Below are 22,916 nucleotides of genomic sequence, written 5' to 3'. Positions count from 1 at the left end.
AGTCAGGGGATTAATCCTGGTTCAATGAAAAGTGCAGAAGGGCACACCTGGAGCAGCATCTGGCATACCTAAAAATGAGGTGTCAACCTGGTGAAGCTATAACACAGAACTACTTGTGTGCCAAACAGCATAAGCAGCAAGTAACAGACAGAGCTAAGAGATTCCGCAACCATTGGATCACATCTAAGCTCTGCAATCCTACCATGTCCAGTCATGAATGATAGCGGACAATTAAACTACTAACTGGAGGAGGCGGCTCCACAAATATCCCCATCCTCAATGATGGGGAAGTCCAGTATATCAGTTCAAAAGATAAGTCTGAAGCATTTGCTACAATCTTCAGCCAGAAGTGCCCAGTGGATGATCCATCTCGGCCTTCTCCAGATGCCCCCAGCATCACAGATGCCAGTCTTCAGCCAATTCAATTCACTCGACGTGATAAAGAAACAGATGCAGGCACCAGATACTGCAAAGGCTATGGGCCCTGACAATATTTCAGCAACAGTATTGAAGACTTGTGCTCCAGAACTTGCCGCGCCCCTAGCCACGCTGTTTCAGTGCAGCTACAATACTGGCATCTGCCCCTACAATGTGAAAAATTGCCCAGTTATGTCCTGTACACAAAAAGCAGGACAAATCCAACCCGGCCAATTACCCATCAGTCTACTCGCGACCATCAGTAAAGTGAAGGAAGGAGTCAGCAACAGTGCTTTCAAGCGGCAATTGCTCAGCAATATCCTGCTCACTGAGACTCATTTGGGTTCCGCCAGGGTCACTCAGCTCCTTACCTCATTACAGCCTTGTTTCAAACATGGACAAAAGAGCTGAGCTCCAGAGGTGGGATGAAAGTGACTACCCTTGACATCAATGCAGCATTTGATTGGGTGTGACATCAGGGAACCTTAGCAAAACTGTAGTCAATGGGAGTCAGTGGGAAAACTCTCCAGTGGTTGGAGTCAGACCAAGCACAAATATAGATGGATGTGGTTGTTGGAGGTCAATCATCTCAGTTCCAGGACATCACTGCAGGAGTTCCTCAGGGTAGTGTCCTAGGCCGAACCATCTCCAGCTGCTTCAGCAATGACCTTCAATCCATTATAAGGTCTGAAGTGGAGATGTTCACTGATGATTGCACAATGTTCAGCATCATTCACAACTCCTCAGATACTGAAGCAGTCCATGTCCACATGCAGCAAGGCCTGGGTGATATCCAGGCTTGGGCTGACAAGTGGCAAGTAATATTTGTGCCACACAACTATCAGACAATGAGCATCTCCAACAAGAGATAATCTAACCATCGACCCTTGAGATTCAATGCCATTGCTATTGCTGAATTCTCCACCATCAATATCCTGGGGGTTACAATTGACCAGAAAGTGAACTGAACTAGCCACATAAATACAGTGGCTAGAAGAGCAGGTCAGAGGTTAGGAATGCTGCAGTGAGTAACTCAACTCCTGACTCCCCAAAGCCTGTCCACCATCTACAAGGCACAAGTCAGCAGTGTGATGGAATACTCTCCACTTGCCTGGATGAGTGCAGCTCCATGAATACTCACGAAGCTCGATAGAATCCAGAACAAAGCAACCCAGTTGATTGGCACCCCACCAAAAACATTCACTCCCTCCACCACCGACACAGTGGCAATAGTGTGTACGATCTACAAGATGCACTGCAGGAACTCACCAAGGCTGCTAAGACAGCACCTTTCCACCCACAGACGCTACCATCTCAGAAGGCAAGGGCAGCAATAGATGGGAACACCACCATCTGGAAGTTCTCCTCTAAGCCACTCAGTATATTGGCTTGAAAATATGTCACCATTCCTTAACCGTTGCTGGAACTCTCTCCCTAACAACACTGTGGATAAACCTGCGCCATATAGACTGCAGCAGTTCAAGGCGGGAGCTAACCACCATCATCTCAAGGGCAATTTAGAACTCAGGATGGGCAATAAATGCTGGCCTATCCAGTGAAGCCCACAACCCATGAATTAATTTTTAAAATGTTTTAAGTGGTGGATGGGATGCCGATCAAGTGGGCTCTTTGTTCTGGATGGTGTAGATTTTTGAGTGTTGTTGGAGCTGCAGACATCTAGGCAAGGGGAGAATATTCCATTGCACTCCTAAGTTGTGCTTTGCAGGTGGTGGGCAGACTTTGAGAAGACAGGAGTGAGTTACTCTCCTCATAATTCCCAGCTTCTGACATGCTCTTGAAGCTATAGTATTTATATGGCGAATCCAGTTCAGTTACTGGTCAATGGTAACCCCCAGGATGTTGATAGCGGGCGATTCAATGATGGTGATGCCATTAAATGTCAAGTGGAGATGGTTATATTCTATCTAGTTGGAGATCATCATTGCTTGGCACTTGTATGGCATGAATGCTACTTGCCATTTTATGATCAGGTAGCTCTCGGAGGTGGGACATCCTTTCTGATAGCAGCTTAAGTCTTGTTCTGAGCCAATTAATGGCCCTATGGCTGTTAATTTGGCTCGGACACTCCCAGTCACATGGAGCTTGGTGCAGCTTAATTTTAATCCAGGGAGGTGGTGCGGGTCACTGTCTTGGTGTGGAATTCTCCCCATGGCTCTATGACTAGGGAGTATAGTAAAAAAGTTTGGAGCCAGACCTTTCCGGAGTGAGACTATAATAAAAACTTCAATACAAGGGAACCCTCTTCTGTAAGCAGCCAATTGATTCTAGATCTGAGGTGAGGTGACTGTCCCTGCCATCATTGCAGCATTTGACCACACATGGCACCAATGCCAGGTATCTACTCAACAGTTCCAGAACTCAGGGGCTCCCTCAACCTGTGACTGTGATGTCCCTTTAGAGGGTCACTCACTTAACTCCTTCTACTCGGCCCCTGTCCTGTTCCCTCTTCCTGTCTGAGCCGCAGGTCTTGCACAAGATATCGTCAATCTATTAGCATAGAAATTTTATTCTGAAGTATTTTATGAACATACCTGTGCCCATTCTCATTCTTTTTGTAGTTGTTGGATATTCTGTCTCGTTTGGACCTTCAGCCATGGTGCTGACAGATGTTCCAAGATTAGGATGTTCTGTAATAAATCTTAGACGAATACAAGGATTGGATGGATATATTAAAATCAGAAGAACATTGACAGCTTCAAACAGTGAGGCGATGCACAGCATTTACTTGCAGGATACCGTTAGAGATTTTACAATCTCACATATGTCACAGTGATACAGATGGTAGATTTTTTGGCTGCTAGACAATGTACGACCTGCTCTCACCCTTCTCCTCAAAAAACCCATGCTTGACCCCTTTGTCATTGCAAACAACTGTCCTCCAGTCTCCTTTTCCCTCTCAAAGTCCTTGAACATGTTATTATCTCCAAACTCCATGCCAATCTTTCATGGAATTCCATGTTTGAATCCCTCCAATCAAGGTGCAACCATTCCACAGGATCAAAACGGCTCTTATTGAAGTCACAAATAACACCCTTCCTGGCTCTGACAGTAGGAAATGAAGCATTTTCATTCTTCTCAACCTGTCTCCAGCCTTTGACATGGTTGACCACATCATCCTTCTCCAACTCCTCTCTGCTGTCACCCAGCTGGGTGAAAATGCGGCAAAAGTTCCCAGATCAATTCTTATCTATTAAATTGCAGCCAAAGAATCTCTTCCCACTCCCACACCATTATCTCTGGAGTCTCCCAGTGATGTCTCGTTAGCCCTCTTCTATTTTTCATCAATATGCTGCCCCTTGGCAACCTGGTTCCCCATGTAAGCTGAGGACACCCAGCTCTACTTCATCACTGCTTCCTGTATCCTGACTCTAAACAAGTCTCTTTTACCCATCACCTGTGCCTACTGGTCCACGCTGGCTCCTAGTCTCACAACATCTCATTTTAAAATCCCCAACCTAGCATTTCAAATTTCTCCATGGCCCCTCTCGTCCTATCTATGTAACCTCGAACAGCTCTGGGAACCATCGATATCTCTGCCCTCCATCTCTCCAAGTCTGACATGGTTCACATCCGGATGATAATCGTCCAAAACTGGGGGCCAAGTTCTGAGCTCTGGAATTCCCTTCCTGAGCCTCTCAGCCTCTGTTACTTTTCTCTCCTCCTTTCAAAAACTCCTTAAGAACACTAACTCTCTGACCAAAGTTTTTGGTCACCTGCTCTGGTGCTCCTTCAGTATCTCGGTGCCTTTTTAAAAAGGAATTATACTGCTTTTGTTAAGCAGCACGGGATGTTTTGTTAATCAAAGGTGCTATACAATTGCAATTTGTTGCATTTTCTCCACTTGTGTGTCTCACTGAATGTCTGCCCATACCCATGTGCCCAATCAAATTATCAGCCACTGTCCTATCATTTCTTCACTGTAGAAATATAAAAATGATTCAGTCTCGGATCAGTCTTTTCTCCAAATTACAAATTAAATTATTCTCCACATTAATTTGCAAAGAAGTTTGAGACAATGTAAAATTTAGTTATCTGCTGTTTAACTCACATTACACCCACCCCCTACTGACCCAGGCCCGCACCCCCCACGAACCCAGCCCCGCACCCCCACTGACCCAGCCCCGCACCCCCCACTGACCCAGCCCCGCACCCCCCACTGACCCAGCCTCGCACCCCCCACTGACCCAGCCCCGCACCCCCCACTGACCCAGCCTCGCACCCCCCACTGACCCAGCCCCGCACCCCCCACTGACCCAGCCCCGCACCCCCACTGACCCAGCCCCACACCCCCCACTGACCCAGCCCCGCACCCCTCACTGACCCAGCCCCGCACCCTCCCACTGACCCAGCCCCAGACCCCCCACTGACCCAGCTTTGTCCTATCTTCATTCCATTTGCCTTCCTAATCACTGGCTGAACTAACATGCTAATCTTTAGTGATTCATCTCCCAGTGCACTCAAATCTCTCTGTACACAGAGCTCTGCAATCTTTCTTAATTTAAATAATATTCTGCTTTTCTATTCTTCCTGCCAAAATGGACAAGTTCATTTTTTTTCTATATTGTACGCCATCTGCCAAATTTTTGCCCATTCACTTAACCTATCTAAACCCCTTCGTAAACTCTGATGTTCTCTTAACAACTTATTTTCCTACCTATTTTTGTGTCATCAGCAAACTTAAGCTACCATGCATTCGGTTCCTTCATCCAAGTTAGTGATATAAACTGGATATAGTTAAGGCCCCAGCACTGATCCCTGTGGCACTCCACTAGTTGCAACTTGCCAGCCTAACGTTGAACCACTTATTCTGACTCCCTGCATCTTATTAACTAACCAATCCTCTACCATGTTATTGTGTTACCCCCTCCATCATGAGCTCCTATTTGGTGCTGTAACCTTTAATGTGGCACCTTATCAAATGCCTTTTGGAAATCCAGTGCACCACATCTACAGATTCCCCCTTATCATCCTTGCTTGCAACATAGAAAGATTACAGCACAAGAGAACACAAACAAAAATACCTGGAAAAACTCAGCTGGTCTGGCAGCATCTGCGGAGAGGAACACAGTTAACTTTTCGAGTCCGAATGACTCTTCATCAGAACTAAGGAAAATAGAAAAGAGGTGAAATATAAGCTGCTTTAAGGGGGAGGGGGGTGGGGGGGTGGGACAGGTAGAGCTGGATAGAGGGCCAGTGATTGGTTGAGATTGCCAAAAGATGTCATAGACAAAAGGACCAAAGAGGTGTTGACGGTGGTGACATTAGCTAAGGAATGTGCAAATGGTGACATTAAGGGTAGAAAGCATGACGAGCGAGGTACAGGTAGTCCTAGTGGGGGTGGGGTGGGGGGAAGTAATTGAAATAAGCTAAAAGGTGGAGATAAAACAATGGATGGAAATACATTTAAAAATAATGGAAATAGGTGGGAAAAGAAAAATATATGTAAATTATTGGAAAAGGGGGGATCGGAAATGGGGTGGGGATGGAGGAGAGAGTTCATCATCTAAAATAGTTCAACTCAATATTCAGTTCAGAAGGCTGTAAAGTGCCGAGTCGGAAGATGAGGTGCTGTTCCTTCAGTTTGCGTTGGGCTTCACTGGAACAATGCAGCAGGCCAAGGACGGACATGTGGGCATGAGAGCAGGGTGGAGTGTTGAAATGGCAAGCGACAGGGAGGTCTGGGTCATGCTTGCAGATAGACCGAAGATGTTCTGCAAAGCGGTCACCCTGTCTGCGTTTGGTCTCTCCAATGTAGAGGAAACTGCATTGGGTGCAACGAATGCAGTAGACTAAATTGAGGGAAGTGCAAGTGAAATGCTGCTTCACTTGAAAGGAGTGTTTTGGCCCTTGGACAATGAGGAGAGGGGAAGTAAAGGGGCAGGTGTTGCACCTTCTGCGGTTGCATGGGAAGGTGCCGTGGGAGGGGGTTGAGGTGTAGGGGATGATGGAGGAGTGGACCAGGGTGTCCCGGAGGGAATGATCCCTGCGGAATGCCGTCAGGGGGGGTGAAGGGAAGATGTGTTTGGTGGTGGCATCATGCTGGAGTTGGTGGAAATGGCGGTGGATGATCCTTTGAATACAGAGGCTGGTGCGGTGATAAGTGAGGACAAGGGGGACCCTATCATGTTTCTGGGAGGGAGGAGAAGGTGTGAGGGCGGATGCGCGGGAGATCGGCCGGACACGGTTGAGGGCCCTGTCAACCACCTTGGGTGGAAAGCCTCAGTTAAGGAAGGAGGAGGACATGTCAGAGGAACTGTTTGCCACATTTCTGTCTTCACCCCTTCCCCTGTCTCCCAGAACCCTGATAGGGTCCCACGTGTCCTCACTTTTCACCCCATCAGGATCCATATTCAAAGGATCATCCCCCACTATTTTTGTCATCTCCAACATGAGGCCACCACAAACCACATCTTTTCCTCACCCCCCGTCAGCATTCCATAGGGAGCATTCCCTCTGTGACACTCTGGTCCACTCCTCCATCACCCCCCAAATCCTCATCGCCTTTCAATGGCACCTTCCCATGCAATTGCAGATGGTGCAACACCTCGTCATTTACTGCTTCCGTTCTCATGATCCAAGGCCCCAAACACTCCTTTCAGGAGAAAGGGCGCTTCACTTGCACCTCCTTCAATTTTGCCGACTGTATTCGCTGATCCCGAAGCAGTCTCCTCTATATTGGGGAGACTAAACGCAGACTGGGGGATCGATTTGCAGAACACCTTCACTCAGTCTGCAAGCATGACCCAGACCTTCCTGTTGCTTGCCAATTCAACACACCACCTTGCTCCCATGCCCACATGTCCGTCCATGGCTCCTGCAATGCTCCAGTGAAGCCCAAGGCAAACCGGAGGAACGGCATCTCATCTTTTGATTGGGTTATTTACGGCCTTTTGAAGTGAACAGTAAGCACAACAACTTCAGACCATGAACTTTGTGCTAGTGGGTATAGGAATAGGAGATAGAAAGGATGAATGCGTGGCTGAAGAGATGGTGCAGGAGGGATAGCTTTAGTTTCCTGAATTATTGGGTCTGCTTCTGGCGATGTTGGGGCCTGTACAAGTCGGAGAGTTGCTCATGAACTGGAACAGGACAAACATCCTTCTGGGGGCTTTGTTAGTGCTGCTGGCTGGGACGGGGGTGCGCAGCTTTAAACTGATTTGGCAGGGGGATGGGATGCAGAGCGGAGGTACAGTAGGGGGTGATGCACAGCCAAATATAGAAGGGAAACCTATCAGTCTGGAAGGGAGAACAAATATAGACCTGTTAAGGCACAAAGCTGGATTGAGTTTACTTTAACCCAAGGAGTTTTACCAGTAAGGCCGATGAATTGAGGACATTGATTAACACATAGGAATGTAATGTTGGTGCTATCGGAGAGAGATGGTTGAGGGGAGGACAGGGATGGCAGCTAAATATTACAGTGTATAGAATCTTCATGTGTGACAGGGCAGGGTGTAAAAGAGGAGGTGCCATTGCCCTATTGATCAAGGGTCAATTGCTGCAGTAAAGTGGGATGGTATCATAGAAGATTCCTCAAATGAAGCCATATGGGTAGAACTTAAAAAACAAAAAGGGGGGGCAATCTCTTTGCTGGGAGTGTACTTTCGGCCTCCAAACATTCAGGGGGAGAGAGAGGAGCAGATATGTAGGGAAATCTCAGTGAAGTGTAAAAGTAACAGGGTAATAATAGTAGGGGATTTCAAATTCCCCAATATTAACTGGGCTGCTCATGATGTGAATGGTGGAATTCTTAAAGTGCATCCAGGAGAGCTTTTTGAGCCAGCATGTAGAAAGTCCCACAAGAGAAGGGGTAGTCCTGGCCCTAATCTTAGGGAATGAAGCCGGGCAAGTGGGAGAAGTGTCAGTGGGGGAGCATTTCGGCGACAGTGACCACAACTCTGAAATTTAAGGTAGTTATGGAAAAGGACAAAGATGGGCTGGAAAGAAAGTTACTGAACTGGGTGAAGTCCAATTTCAATACGATCAGTCAGGATCCGGCCAAAGTGGAGTGGGAGCAGCTACTTGTATGAAAATCCACATCAGAGCAGTGGGAGTCATTCAAAAAGGCAATAGTGAGAGTTCAGGGCCAACATGTTCCCCTGAAGGTGAAGGGTAGGACCAACAAGTCCAAGAAACCTGCATGTCAAAGGGATATAGCACATTGAATAAGCTTATAAAGGTGGCTTATGTCAGATACAGAGGGCTGAAAACAACAGAAGCCCTCGAGGAGTAAAGAAAGTGTGGGTGGGTGTGGGGTGGGGCGCAGGAGTAATTAAATACTTAGGAGAGCAAAGCAGGGACATGATAAAACACGGGTGGGCAAGATAAAGGAAAATCCGAAGGCATTTTATAAATATATTAAGGGCAAGAGGATAACCAGAGGAAGAATGGAGCCCACTTGGGGTCAAAGTGGCAATCTGTGTGGAGCCAGAGAGTGAGGTTTTGAACGATTACTTTTCAGCCTTGTTCACTATGGAGAAGGACAATGTAGGTGTAGAAATGAGGGAAGGGCACTGTGATATGCTTGAAGAAATTAACATTGAAGAAAAAGGTATTAGTGGTTTTAGCGAGCTTAAAAGTAGATACATTCCCAGGCCCAGGTGAGATGTACCCAAGGCTGCTTTCTGAGGCAAGGCAGGAGATTGCAGGGGCTCTGGCACTAATTTTCAAATCCTCTCTGGCTACAAGAGAGGCTCCAGTGGACTAGAGGACAGCGAATTTGGCACCATTATTCAAGAAGCATAGTATGGATAAACAGGTAATGACAGGGCAGTGAGTCTAACATCAGTGGTAGGGAAACTATTGGGAAAAAAATATGAGGCACAGGATTAATTTCCACTCGCAGGGGCAGGGATTAATCTGGGATAGTCAGTATGGCTTTGTCAGGGGGAGATCATGTCTAACAAACTTGTTTGAATTTTTCGAGGAGGTGACTAGTTGTGTAGATGAGGGTAGTGAAGTTGATGTAGTCAACGTGGACTTAAGTAAGGTTTTTGACAAGGCTCCAGATGGGAGAATGGGCAAGAAAGTAAGAGTCCATTGTATCCAGGGCAATTTGGCAAATTGGATCCGAAATTGGCTTAATGCCTTGAGGCAGAGTGTCAGGGTCAAAGGTTGTTTTTGCAATTGGAATCCTGTGACGATTGATGTACTGCAGGGATCAGTTATGGGACCCTTGCTGTTTGTTCTGTACATTAATGATTTAGACATGAATATAGGAAATATGATCAGTAAGTTTGAAGATGACGCGAAAATTGGTGGTGTTGTACATAGTGAGGAGGAAAGTCCTGTAATAGTGAGAGATAGATGGGCTGGTAAGATGGCCAGAGCAGTGGCAAATAGAATTTAATCCTGAGGAGTGTGAGGTGATGCTTTTTGGGAGGACTAACATGGCAAAGGAATACACAATGAATGGTAGGAGCCTAGGAAGTACAGAGGATCAGAGGGACCTTGGTGTACATGTTCAAAGATCCCTGAAGGCAGCAGCACAGGTAGATAAGGGGGATTAGAAGGCATATGGGATACTTGCCTTTATTAGCCGAGCCATAGAATATAAGAAGAGGGTGGTAATGTTGGAGCTGTGTAAACTGCTAGCTAGACCACAGCTGGATTACTGTGTGCACTTCTGGTTGCCATAGGAAGGATGTGATTGCACTGGAGAGGGTGCAGACAAGATTCACCAGGGTGTTGCCTGGGCTGCAGCATTTCAGCTTTGGAGAGAGACTGGATAAGCTAGCGTTGTTTTCCTTAGAGCAGAGAAAGTTGAGGGGGGTCCTGATAGAGGTATATAAAATTATGAGGGGTGTAGATAGGGTAGATAGGAAGAAACTTGTCCCCTTAGCAGAGTTGTCAATAACGAAGGGGCATCAATTTAACGTGAGGTGCAGGAGGTTTAGAGGGGATTTGAGGATTTTTTTTTTCACCCAGAGGGTGGTTGGAATCTGGAACACACTGCCTGAGGGGGTGGTAGAGACAGGAACCCTCACACCATTTAAGTAGTGTTTAGATAAGCACTTGAAACACCATAGCAGACAGGGGTCCAGGACAAGTGCTGGAAAATGGGATTAGAATAGATAGGTGCTTGATGGCTGGCACAGACATGAAGGGCCTGTTTCTGTGTAACTCTGTCTCTCTCTCTCCTCCATCTTTACCCCCTTTTTACTCATTTAAAAAAAAATACTTCTTTACTTTTATTTATTTTTAATCTATATATTTTTTTTTATCCTTTTTCCACCACCATCTCTCCCCCCCCACAGGGACCATCTGTCACTGTTTTCTGTATATGTTGTGCTTTTACACAGCGCTATGGCTTGTTCTTCTATTACCTTTCTGCCATGATCAGCACCTTCTTTAGCTCTTACCACCACCATTAACACTCCCTTTGTTTTCTGTCCATGACATCCTCGTCCACCTCTCCTGAGCTCCCACCTAACACTAACCTTCTATTTTGCTCCACCTGCTACGCCCCCTCTTAAATAGTATAAAATCCATCACATTTCCACTTCCCTTTAGCTCTGAAAAAGTCATATGGACTGGAAATGTTAACTCTGTTTCTCTCTCCACAGTTAGTGACAGACCTGCTGAGTTTTTCCAGCATTTTCTGTTTTTACCTCCAACCTGGTTCTGAGAGTTAATCTATCCAGATGTTATCTGCGGTGCCCTACAGATTCATACCCCGAAGCTCGAAGTTTCATTTAACTATGGTGCAACAAAGCTGGGTGACAACCACAAGACATGGTGCCTATAACCGAGCACCAGTAAAACAGCTTCTAGCATATTCCACCTGCAATGCCAACACAACGGCATAGTGAGATTCCTGCTATACTTGTAATACAGAGACCCAGGAGGCAGATGTTGTAGTTTGAATCCAATAAAAATCTGGAATTAAAAGTTTATTGAGCACGGAACCATTGACGAATGTTGTGAAAGCCCATTTGGTTCACTAATAACCTTTAGGGCAGGAAATCTGCCGTCCTTACCTGGTCTGGCCTACATGTGACTCCAGACCGACAGCAATGTGGTTGACTCTTAAATGTCCTCTAGCATGCCATTTAGCTGAACCAAACTGCTCCAAATCCCCAAAAAAGGATCGAAACTGGACCGTCCACCTGGCATCGATCTAGGCACCGGAAATGACAACGGCAAACTCAGCCCTCACAATCCTGCAAAGTCCTCCTTACCAGCAGACAGCGGCTAGTGCCAAAATTGGGAGAGCTGTCTCACTGGCTGGTCAAGCAACAGCCCTGACACAGCCATCCTCACGGAATCATATCTTACAGATAATGTCCCAGACACCAGCAACATCCCTGGGTATGCCCTGCCCTGCCCTATTGGAAGGACAGGCCCAGCAGAGGTGGTAGTACGGTGGTATACACAGTCAACAGGGAGTTGCCCTGGGATTCCTCAACATCATCTCCAGACACCATGAAGTCTCCTGGTCAAACATGGGCAAGGAAACCTCCAGCTGAATTCCACGTACCGCCCTCCCTCAGCTGATGAATCAATGCTTCCTCCATGTTGAACACCACTTGGAGGAACCACTGAGGAAAGGAAAGAGTGCAAAACGTACTCTGGGAGGGAGACTTCAATGTCCATCACCAAGAGTGGCTCGGTTGCTCCGAGCCGAGCTGGCCGAATACAAAAGGAAGTGACTGGCGGCAGACAGTTAAAAAATTCATTGGAGGCTGCACAAATATCCCCATCCTCAAATGATGGGGAAGCCAAGCACATCAGTGCATAAGATAAGGCTGCAGCATTTGCAACAATCTTCAGCCAGAAGTGCCGTGTGGATGATCCATCTCGGCCTCCTCCGGAGCTCCCCAGCATCACAGATGCCAGTCTACAGCCAATTTAATTCACTCCACGTGATATCAAGAAACGACTGAAGGCACTGGATACAGCAAAGAATATGTACCCCGACAACATTCCGGCAATAATACTAGAGACTTATGCTCCAGAACTTGCCCTGCCCCTAGCCAATCTATTCCAATACAACTACAACGTTAGCATCAACACAGCTACGTGGAAAATTGCCCAGGAACATCCTGTACACAAAAATCAGGACAAATCCAACTCGGCCAATTACCTCCCCATCAGTCTACTCTCGATCAATAGTCAAGGAATGGAAGGGGTCAGCAACAGTGCTATCAAGCAGCACTTGCTTAGCAGTAACCTGCACAGTGAAGCCCAGTTTGAGTTCCGCCAGGGCCACTCAACTCCTGACCTCATTACAGCCTTGATTCAAACATGGACAAAAGAGCTGAACTCGAGGTAAGGTGAAAGTGCTTTCCCTTGACATCAAGGCCACATTTGACAGTGTGTGACACCAAGGAGCCCGAGCAAAACAGGAGTCAATGGGAATCGGGGGAAAATCTCCACTGGTTGGAGTCATGCCTAGCACAAAGGAAGATGATTGTGGTTGCTGGGGATCAGTTATCTCAGCTCCAGGACATCACTGCAGGAGTTCCTCAGGATAGTGTCTCCGGCCCAACCACCTTCAGCTGCTTCATCAATGACCTTCCTTCCATGATAAGGCCAGAAGTGGGGATGTTCGCTGATGATTGCACAATGTTCAGCACCATTCACGATAATGCAGCAGTCCACGTCCAAATGCGGGAAGAGCGGGACAAATCCAGACTTGGGCTGACAAGTGGCAAGTAACACTCACACCACACAAGTGCCAGGAAATGACCATCTCCAACAAGAGAGAATCTAACCACTTGACGTTCAATGGCATTACAATCACGTAACCCCCACTATCAACGTCCTTGGGGGGCGGGGAAGGGGGGGCGGGGTTACCATTGACCAGAAACTGAACTGGACTAGCCATATAAATGCAATGGCTACAAGAGCAGGTCAGAGGCTTGGAATCCTGTGATGAGTAACTCATCTTCTGATGCCTCAATGCCTGTCCACCATCTACAAGACACAAGTTAGGAGTGTGATGGGATACTCCCCACTTGCCTGGATGAGTGCAGCTCCCAGGACACCCAAGAAGCTTGACACCATCCAGGACAAAGCAGCCCACTGGATTGGCACCACATCCAAAAAATTATCCTCTCCCTCCACCACTGACACACAGTGGCAGCTGTGTGTACCATCTACAAGGTGCACTGCAGGAATTCACCAAGGCTCCGTCAACAGCACCTTCCAAGCACACAGTCATTGCCATCTAGATGGACAATGACAGCAGATAGATGGGAACATCACCAGCTGGAAGTTCCCCTCCAAGTCACTCACCATCCTGACTTGGAAATATGCCACCGTTCCTTCACTGTCACTGGGTCAAAATCCTGGAACTCCCTTCCTAACAGCACTGTGGGTTCACATATACCACATGGAATGCAACAGTTCAAGAAGGCAGCTCATCAGCACCTTCTCAAGGGAATTTAGGGATGGGTAATAAATACTGGCCCAGCCAGCGAAGCCCACCTCCCATGAATGAATGTTTAAAAATGCCAGCGCTAACAGGAAACTGAACATCACCCTGGATGGCCAGAGTCTGAACAATCCCCACCTTTTCTGTCTCGGCGTCATCCTTGACAGAAGTCTTACATACAAGCAGCACGTCTTCAAGACAGCAGAAAAATAACCTGCAACAGGCTCACAGTAAACTGACAAGTTCCTCATGGGGATCACAGGCCAACATCCTGAGGATCTCTCCTCTTGCCATCATGTACTCAACTGCAGAATACTGCGGCCCAGTAAGATACCAATCTGACCACAACAAACGTACCAATGTACATCATGCAGGACTCTTTGACCAAATCACCTCCCTTGGTTCCCTGCTCTGAAGAGCAACACCCCCGCCCCCACTGCCCCACACACATCCCCAACATCAGAAGGATAAATGCAACTTGCAAGCAATTGGCAAGTCTAGTCTAACCTGGAATGCTCTAAGTCAACAACTTGCTCAACCAACCAGCAGTATACCTTCCATCACACCGTCCCATATGGTTCAACACACGACAGCGAGAAGTAACATCTGTGGACCCATGGCAGGAGTATTAGCGGGAGAAAACATACATCAGAAACCACTCTTGCTGTAGAGCCCACTGCTCATCCACCCAGCTTTGAGCTCCTAGAGTGGGTCTCTAAAACCATTTCTAGACTGACCAATGCTCTGTGCAGCACTCAACATTAGTGAGGTGATCTCATTGAAACAATGAAGAATCTGAAGGGGCATGACCGTGTAGACACTGAAAAGCTGTTTCCCATGGCTGGGAATCTAGAAGATGGGATACAGATTATTCAGGATTGAGATAAGGAGGAACTGATTCACTCAGAGTTGTGAATCTTTGACTTCTCTACCCCAGAGATTGTTGATGCTCGTTTGATCTTGCATGGACAGCAGTGGTTCAAGACGGGACCTCACCACCACCTTCTCAATTAGGGATGGGCAATAAAAATGCTGCCTAGACAGTGACACCCACATTCAATGAAATAAAAAAAGGAAGGATATAAGGAGCAGGCAGGAAAGCAGAGTTGAGGTAGAAGAGTCATTATGATCAGGCATAGTGCAGCAGGCTCAAGAGGCCAAAGGGTCCACAGCTTATGTCCACAGCTACTTATGTTCCTATGTTAAAATCACGGCATTGCCAGATCAGGAGGCAATGCAGTAACACACTAACAGAGACTTACAGTTCACTGCCCGGCAGACAGGAAGAAAAGACACTGGTGTCTGTAGAGGAGCAGTCAGGGTCACAGCAGCAGTCGAGTTCACAGACTCTTCCAATCAGGCCACAGGTACAAATGGGAACAGCTGGAACAAGACAGAGAGAGAAATGTCTTACCACAGAGCACAGAAAGTATCAAAAACCATCTCCCTCCCATGTCTGAATCCACAATAAAATTTCTTCTCCATTTCCCCATATCAATCTGCAAACTTATAGTCCCATTGCTTTCTGCTTATTCAATTACTGGTGCCAGATATGCTCTCAAACCTTTGAATTAAAATTAACACGGTGAATTTGTGGTCCAATTTTAATCGTGATGTAGGACCGAAGAGACTTCAAAGAAAACACACAGATATTGAGACATTTTTTTTCTACGTTATAAACAGAGTTATAGATTACAAAAATGAGGAAGTTATGTTCAATTTTTATCAATCACAGGTTGTGCCTGAGCGAGAGTTTCCGGGTCCCACACTTAAAGAGCTGGAGCAGAATTAATAGAATGGTAGCAATAATGAGAAACTTTACAAGATAAACTGCAGTGGTTAAAGAAGGTGACTAACCACCAGTTTGTCAACGGCATTTAGGAACATGCAACAGATGCTGGCCTTGTCAGTGACACCCAAATCCCATGAAAGAATTTTTTAAAAAACGTCAGTTATGTGAAGCCCTGGGAAAACTGATGCTGTTTCCCTTAGAGCAGAGAAGGCTAAAGGGAGATTGAACAGAGGAGTTCAAAATGAGGAAGGTTTTGATAGTGAGGGAGGAAGTTTTTCCATTGGCAGAGGGGTCGGAAGCAGAGGAGGACAGGTTTATGGAATCTGTAATTGGCAAAGGAACCAGAAGGGAGACGAGTTTTTACTTTAAATAGTGAGTTATGATGATCTGGAAGGAGCGATATGAAAGAGCGGGCGCAGAAGTAACTCCCCATCCTGCACCACCCATTCTCCCCACACAACCCTCCCCCGCCCCCTGCCAATTACCTGCTCTGATTGAGGATCTTAGGAATGTGAAAAGAATTGCTCAGTTGACAGAAACTTTAATGACTGGTGTGGGAGGCCAGGGCAAGTGGACAACTTTCCTATTATCAGAGTCACGATATTCAGGACAGCAAGTTAGGAAACATTTCCTGACACAAAGGGTGGGGGAAGTGGAGAACTCTGTCCCAGAAAATTTGTTCTTGAGAACATTCTGCACCATATCCAAGCTGTACCAGTAAAGCTACAACAGCTACAGCTACCTGGCTATGTGGAACATTGCCCAGTTATGTCCTGTACGCAAAGAGCAGGACAAGTCCAAGCCAGCTAATTACTGCCCCATCAGTCTACTCTCCATCATCAGTAAAGTAGCAGAAGGAGTCATCAACTGTGCTATAATGCAGCACTTGTTTAGCAATAGCCTGCTCACTGACGCCCAGTTTGGGTTCAGCCAGGGCCATTCAGCTCCTAAACTTATGACAGTGAGATGAGAGTGACTGCCCTTGAGATCAATTCTCCATTTGACTGAGTGTAGCATGAAGGAGCCCGAGCAAAACTGGAGTCAAAGGGAATCAGGGCGAAAACTCTCTGCTAGTTGGAGTCATGCCAAGCACAAAAGAAGATGATTGTTGGAAGTCAGTCATCTCAGCTCCAGGAGTTCCTCAGGGTAGTGTCCTCAACCCAACCATCCTTAGCTGCTTCAATGACCTTCCTTCCACAAGATCAGAAGTGGGGATGTTCGCTGATGATTGCACAATGTTCAGCACCATTCGTGACTCCTCAGATACCGATGCAGTCCATGTCCAAATGCAGCAAGACCTGGACAATATCCAGGCTTGATCTAACAAGTGGAAGTAACATTCACACCACACAGGTGTCAGGCATTGACCATCCCCAACAAGAGGGAATCCAACCATCGCCTCTTGATGTCCAATGGCATTCCCATCACTGAATCCCCCACTATCAACATCCTGGGGTTTACCATTGACCAGAAACTGAGCTGCAACGGCCAAATAAAAACTGTGGCTACAAGAGCAGGTCAGAGGCTGGGAATCCTTCAGCGGGTAACTCGCCTCCCGACCCCCCCAAAGCCTGTCCATTGGGCGCGGATTTGATGATGGGGTACGGGGTGTTTGTGAATGACGGTGAGAAGGTCAGTGTTTCTGGGGAATTTACAGTATTTCTAGAGAGTGAAAGATTTGTATTGAAGTCAGCTTGTTGAAGAGAGGGGCGGTCCGGGATTAACCTGCAGCTTTGGAGAGGAAAGGGTGCATTTGCGCCTCTCCTGAGGAAAATGGAGCAATGAGAGGCGGGGAGAATGGAGAAAGGCGAAAGGCTGCTTTTCCCTCCTAGACCCAGCTTCACTCTCGCTCTGAAGATCGTGTCCCCCAGCCCAAGGTGAAGAATGGGAACAAATCCAAACAACATCACCAGGGCTGAGTGAGGAAATCGCTGCCATGTCGGCAATGCCGTATTTCCAAGGTCCCAGGAAGATGAGGGGATCCGCCCAGTCCCGGGACTCACATTGAAAACCCGCAAACTATTTACAGGCGATTTAAACTCTTCCCGCCTTTTCTCCCAGGCTCCGCTTTATTGCAATATCTGCCCAGCCCCGCCCCCAGCCCTGCCCCGCCCCCAGCCCCACCCACAACCCGTCCCCGCCTCCAGCCCCGTCCCCGCCTCCCCCAGCCTCCCCCCCAAACCCCACCCACCCCCAACCCCCGGTCCTCAGTCCCGCCCCTCACATCACGCTAACGCCCCGTCCCCACACCCGCCCCGCAGCCTCGCCCCCGCCCCAGCCCCGCCCCCAGCGGCTCTCAGGTTAAACACACCCCGGCCAGCGGAGCAGGAAGTGGGTTGTAAACTGGGATTTCCGGCTGGAGCGGTTCCGGATGGAGTCTCTGCAGCTCCAGCCCCCATTCCCGCATTCACATTGGGCCCCAACTTCCAATTCCCGCCGGAAATTGCTGCCCAGCTGAATTTACACTGAAAATAAACTCCCGCTTACCGGGTCCGCAAAACTGCGCCGCCGCTTCCGCTCCCCAGAGCCGCTCGGGGCGGAAAGGGAAAAGGCTCCTCGCGGGCCCAGCGCAGGCCCCGCCCCCGGTTACACACCACCAGCTGATTGGCTAAATGGCCAGGGAGATTGACAGGCCAGTGACAAGCTCAGTGGGCAGGAATTGGGGGGGTGGTCATGTCTGGAGTTTGGGGGGATCATGTCTGGAGTTTGGGGGCGGGGGGGTGGTCATGTCTGGAGTTTGGGGGCGGGGGGGTGGTCATGTCTGGAGTTTGGGGGGATCATGTCTGGAGTTTGGGGGCGGGGGGGTGTTCATGTCTGGAGTTTGGGGGCGGGGGGGTGGTCATGTCTGGAGTTTGGGGCGGGGGGTGGTCATGTCTGGAGTTTGGGGGCGGGGGGGTGGTCATGTCTGGAGTTTGGGGGCGGGGGGGTGGTCATGTCTGGAGTTTGGGGGCAGGGGGGATGGTCATGTCTGGAGTTTGGGGCGGAGGGGATGGTCATGTCTGGGGTTTGGGGCGGGGGGGATGATCATGTCTGGAGTTTCGAGGGAGGTCCATGCTCATGACTGGAGTTTGGCAGGGTGCTGTCCATGGGTGAGCAAGGCGGTGTGGGAGAGTCCGGGGTGTGGGTTGTGGGTCGTTCCGGGGGGGTGTTGGTGTGTGGGAGAGACCAGGGGTTGTGGTGCGGGAAAGTCGGGTGGGTGGTGGTGCGGGTGAGTCTGGAGTGTGGGGGTGCAGGAGAGTCCCGGGTGGTGTGGTTGCGGGAGAGTCCGCGAGGTGGGGGTTCAGGTGTGGAAGTCTCTGGCTGAGCTAGGGGTTCGGGGTGACCGGAGGTTAAGGGGGGGTTTTGCGGCTGTCCGGAGGTTGGGGGAGGTGGAGTTTGAGGGGGCCTGGAGGCTGGGGGCACCCAGAGGTTGGTTGTGGATTTGTGGGTGTCCTGGTCGGTGGGGCTTGAGGTGTCCCGGAGGGTGGGTGTTGGGGTGCCTAAAGGGCGGGGGGAAGAGTGGGGATTTGGGGGGGTCTCGGCGTTGGGCAAGAGTAAGGAGTTGGATGTGTCCGGGTGGGCGTGGGGGGTGTCTGGAAGTCAAGGATGTGGGGTTTGGGGTGTCCGTAGTCCGGGGTTTCGAATAGAGGGTTGGGGGTGTCCTGGGGACTGGAGGGTGGGGTTGGCGGTGTTTGGAGGTCGAGGGGCAGGGGCGGTGGGTTTGTGGGTACCTGGAGTTCGGGGCAATGGGATTTGAGGTTGTCCAGTTGTTGGGGGCTAGGAGTTAAGGTGCCCAGAGGTCGTGGGGTAGGTGTTGGTGGTGTCCAGAAGTCGGATACTGGTTGGGGTAGCTGGAGATCAGGGGTGGTGCTTAGCAGCCGGCAATGTCTGGAGAGGGGAGGCGCAGCTGGTGGTTGAGGCTATCCGGATATAGTGAGGGAATTGCCAGGGCGTATGGTTCTGGAGATCATGAGGGGGTTGTGAGGTCCAGAGTTTGGTGGGGTAGGGTTTGGTGGTCGGCTGGTGATGGGTTTTGGGTGTGTCCAGAGGTCAGGGGTTGGGTGTCTCGGGAAGTAGTAGGTGTTGGGGGGCGTCTCGGTTGCTGTGGGGGTTGGGTTGTTTGCGTGTGAGTCGGGGGTGTTTTGAGGGGCTGGGGGTGTTGGGGGTGTCCAGGGTGTGCGGTGGCTGGGGGTCTGTCGGTGGTCGGGTGTCGGGGGCGTCTGGGCGGGGAAGGGGGCTGGGATTGGGTGTCTCAAGGGATGAGGGTTGGGCCCCGGGGGGGCTGTTTCCACGCGATCGTTTTCTGGGTTGGTGGTGTCTGGTTGGAGTGGGGTGGGGGTGTCCGGGTGGGAATTGGATGTGAAGGTGTCTGGGGGGTATTGGGGGTGTCTGGGGAATTGGGGGGTTGGCAGTGTCTGGAGGGGTGAGGGTTGGGACCCGGGGGAGGGTGTTTGGGACTGTGTGTTTATGCGTGGGGTTTGTTTTCTGGGCTTGGCATGTCCGGGGCTGGGAGTTGGGTGTGCCCAGGGGTGGGAATTGGGGTTGTCTGGGTGGTTGGGGGTTGCCTGTGGGGATTTGGTGGATTGGGTGTGTCTCTATGGGTTGGGGTGCCTGAGGTGATTTGGCGGACTGGGGGTGTCTGTGTGGATGGGGGTTGACTGTGGGAATTTGGGGGATTGGGGTGTCTAGAGGTTGAGGGGTCAGGGTTGAATGTGTCCGAGGAGAGGTTGGGATTTGGGGTCTCCGTGGGAGGCTGGGTGTTGGGGGTGTCCAAATTCTGGGGGTTCAGGTTATGTGGGGGTGGTTGGCGTTGACCGGAGGTCGGGTGTAGTGCTGCGTCATGGGGGTGCCTGGTGTGGATTTTGGTGGTATCTAAGGGGGGTGCAGGTTGGCAGTGCCTGGGTGTAGTCCGTTTTGGGGTTCTCCGGGGGGCTGGGGGTACCCAGAGTTCGGGGAGTGGTGGTGAGGCTTGAGGATGCCGGGGATGGGCGTAGGTCTAGAGGGAGTGCTGTGCGTGGAGGTGTGCGTTGTTGGTGGGGTGGGGAGCTTTGGGATTCGGGGTGTCCGACGTCGCGGGTTTGTGGTTGGGTGGTGGGGGGGGGGGGGGTTCTGGATGTCTGAGGGGCCTGAGTTTGGGGGTGGTCGCAGAGTCGCGGAGGCTGGAAAGCATCCGAAGACTGGTTCCGGGGCTTGGGAGGTCGGGGGGGGTTCGGAGTTTGGAGGGGATTCCAGTGGTCAGCAGGTCGCTGTTGTGATACGGAGGGAGCGGTGGGGGGGTGGGGCGGTGTTCCGTTGGTCAGGATGGGTGAGGATGCCTGGAGATCAGGGGGCGGGAGTTGATGTTTGGGGCATTCGGAAATCAGGGGGTGAGGTCCAAGTTTCAGGGTTGTCCAAAGATCCGAGGGTGAACCCGGGTGGTAGGGAGGTACGGAGATAAAAGTGGGCGGGGCAGTGGGAGGGTCCTGAGGTCAAGGTGTGTTCGGGGCAGTGGGGGGTCCTGAGGTCGAGGTGGGTCCGGGGCTGTGGGGGGCTCCTGAGGACGAGTTGGCTCAGAGGTGGTGGGAGGGTCCTGAGGTCAAGGTGTGTCCGCGGTAGTGAGGGGGTCCTGAGGAAGAGGTGGGTCCAGGGCGCTGGGGGTGTCCTGAGGTCGAGCAGGGACCAGGACGGCGGGAGGGTTCTGAGGTCGAGGTGGGTCTGGGGCAGTGGGGGTTTCCTGAGGTCAAGGTGGGTCCGGGACTGTGGTGGGTGTCCTGAGGTCGAGGTGGGTCCTGAGGTCGAGGTGGGTCCTGAGGTCGAGTTGGACATCATGCCGGAGTTGGCGGAAATGGCGGAGGATGATCCTTTGAATGTGGAGGCTGGTGGGGTGATAAGTGAGGACAAGGGGGACCCTATCATGTTTCTGGGAGGGAGAGGAAGGTGTGAGGGCGGATGCGTGGGAGATGGGCCGGACACGGTTGAGGGCCCTGTCAACCATCGTGGGTGGAAAACCTCGGTTAAGGAAGAAGGAGGACATGTCAGAGGAACTGTTTTTGAAGGTAGCATCATCAGAACAGATGCGACGGAGGTGAAGGAACTTAGAGAATGGGATGGAGTCCTTACAGGAAGCAGGGTGTGAGGAGCTGTAGTCGAGGTAGCTGTGGGAGTTGGTGGGCTTGTAATGGATATTGGTGAACAGTGATGCCAATGATTGTTGCCACTTTCAAAAACAGTTCCTCTGATCACTTATCACCCCACCAGCCTCCGCATTCAAAGGATCATCCTCCGCCATTTCCGCCAACTCCAGCATGATGCCACCACCAAACACATCTTCCCTTCACACCCCCGGCGGCATTCCGCAGGGATCGTTCCCTCTGTGACACCCTGGTCCACTCCTCCATCACCCCCTACACCTCAGCCCCCTCCCACGGCACCTTCCCATGCAACCGCAGAAGGTGCAAAACCTGCCCCTTCACTTCCCCTCTCCGCACTGTCCAAGGGCCCAAACACTCCTATCAAGTGAAGCAGCATTTCACTTGCACTTCCCTCAATTTAGTCTACTGCATTCGCTACTCCCAATGCATTTCCCCCTACATTGGAGAGATCAAACGCAGACTGGGTGATCGTTTTGCAGAACACCTTCGGTCTGTCAACAGGCATGACCCAGACCTACCTGTCGCTTGCCATTTCAACACTCCACCCTGCTCTCATACCCACATGTCTCTCCTTGGCCTGCTGCAATGTTCCAGTGAAGCTCAACGCAAACCGGAGGGACAGCACCTCATCTTCTGACTAGACACTTTACAGCCTTCTGGACTGAATATTGAGTTCAACTATTTTAGATCATGAACTCTCTGCTCCATCCCAACCCCCTTTCCGATCCCCCTTTTTTCCAATAAGTTATATAGATTTTTCTTTTCCCACCTATTTCCATTATTTTTAGATGTATTTCTATCCATTGTATTATCTCTACCTTTTAGCCTATTTGGATCCCTTCCCCCCAGCCCACCTCCACTAGGTCTATCTGTACCTTGATCCTCCTGCTTTCTACCCTTAATGTCACCTATTAGCACATTTCTCAGATAATATCAGCACCGTCAACATCTCTTTGTCCTTTTGTCTATGACATCTTTTGGCAAACTCCACTTATCACTGGTCTTCTATCCCTCTCTACTTGTCCCACCCCCACCCCCCTTAAACCAGCTTATATTTCACCTCTTTTCTATTTTCCTTAGTTCTGTTGAAGAGTCACACTGAGTCGAAATGTTAGCTCTGTTCCTCTCCGCAGATGCTGTCAGACCTACTGAGTTTTTCCAGGTATTTTTACTTTTGTTTTTATTTTAGATTTCCAGT

At 49.8% G+C, this 22,916-nt stretch overlaps 2 protein-coding genes across 2 annotated transcripts in view; both read right to left on the bottom strand.

The window, feature by feature from the left end:
- The window catches only part of LOC144691320 (NACHT, LRR and PYD domains-containing protein 3-like), a 56,393-nt gene extending 38,217 nt beyond the window's left edge, over window positions 1–18,176 (bottom strand). Inside the window, 2 exon segments of the mRNA XM_078559322.1 lie at window positions 2,970–3,065; window positions 18,096–18,176. Of these exon segments, the coding sequence (XP_078415448.1) occupies window positions 2,970–3,033 (64 nt within the window). The 5' untranslated portion in view covers window positions 3,034–3,065; window positions 18,096–18,176.
- LOC144692027 (scavenger receptor cysteine-rich domain-containing protein DMBT1-like) overlaps window positions 1–22,916 on the bottom strand; it is a 646,815-nt gene that overhangs the window by 482,314 nt on the left and 141,585 nt on the right. The window lies entirely within an intron of this gene.

Source organism: Cetorhinus maximus, chromosome 16 (assembly GCF_964194155.1).
Source record: "Cetorhinus maximus chromosome 16, sCetMax3.hap1.1, whole genome shotgun sequence".
Classification (NCBI taxonomy): domain Eukaryota; kingdom Metazoa; phylum Chordata; class Chondrichthyes; order Lamniformes; family Cetorhinidae; genus Cetorhinus; species Cetorhinus maximus.
The sequence above is the reverse complement of the archived record's forward strand: the minus strand, read 5'-3'. Positions and strand labels throughout refer to the sequence as shown.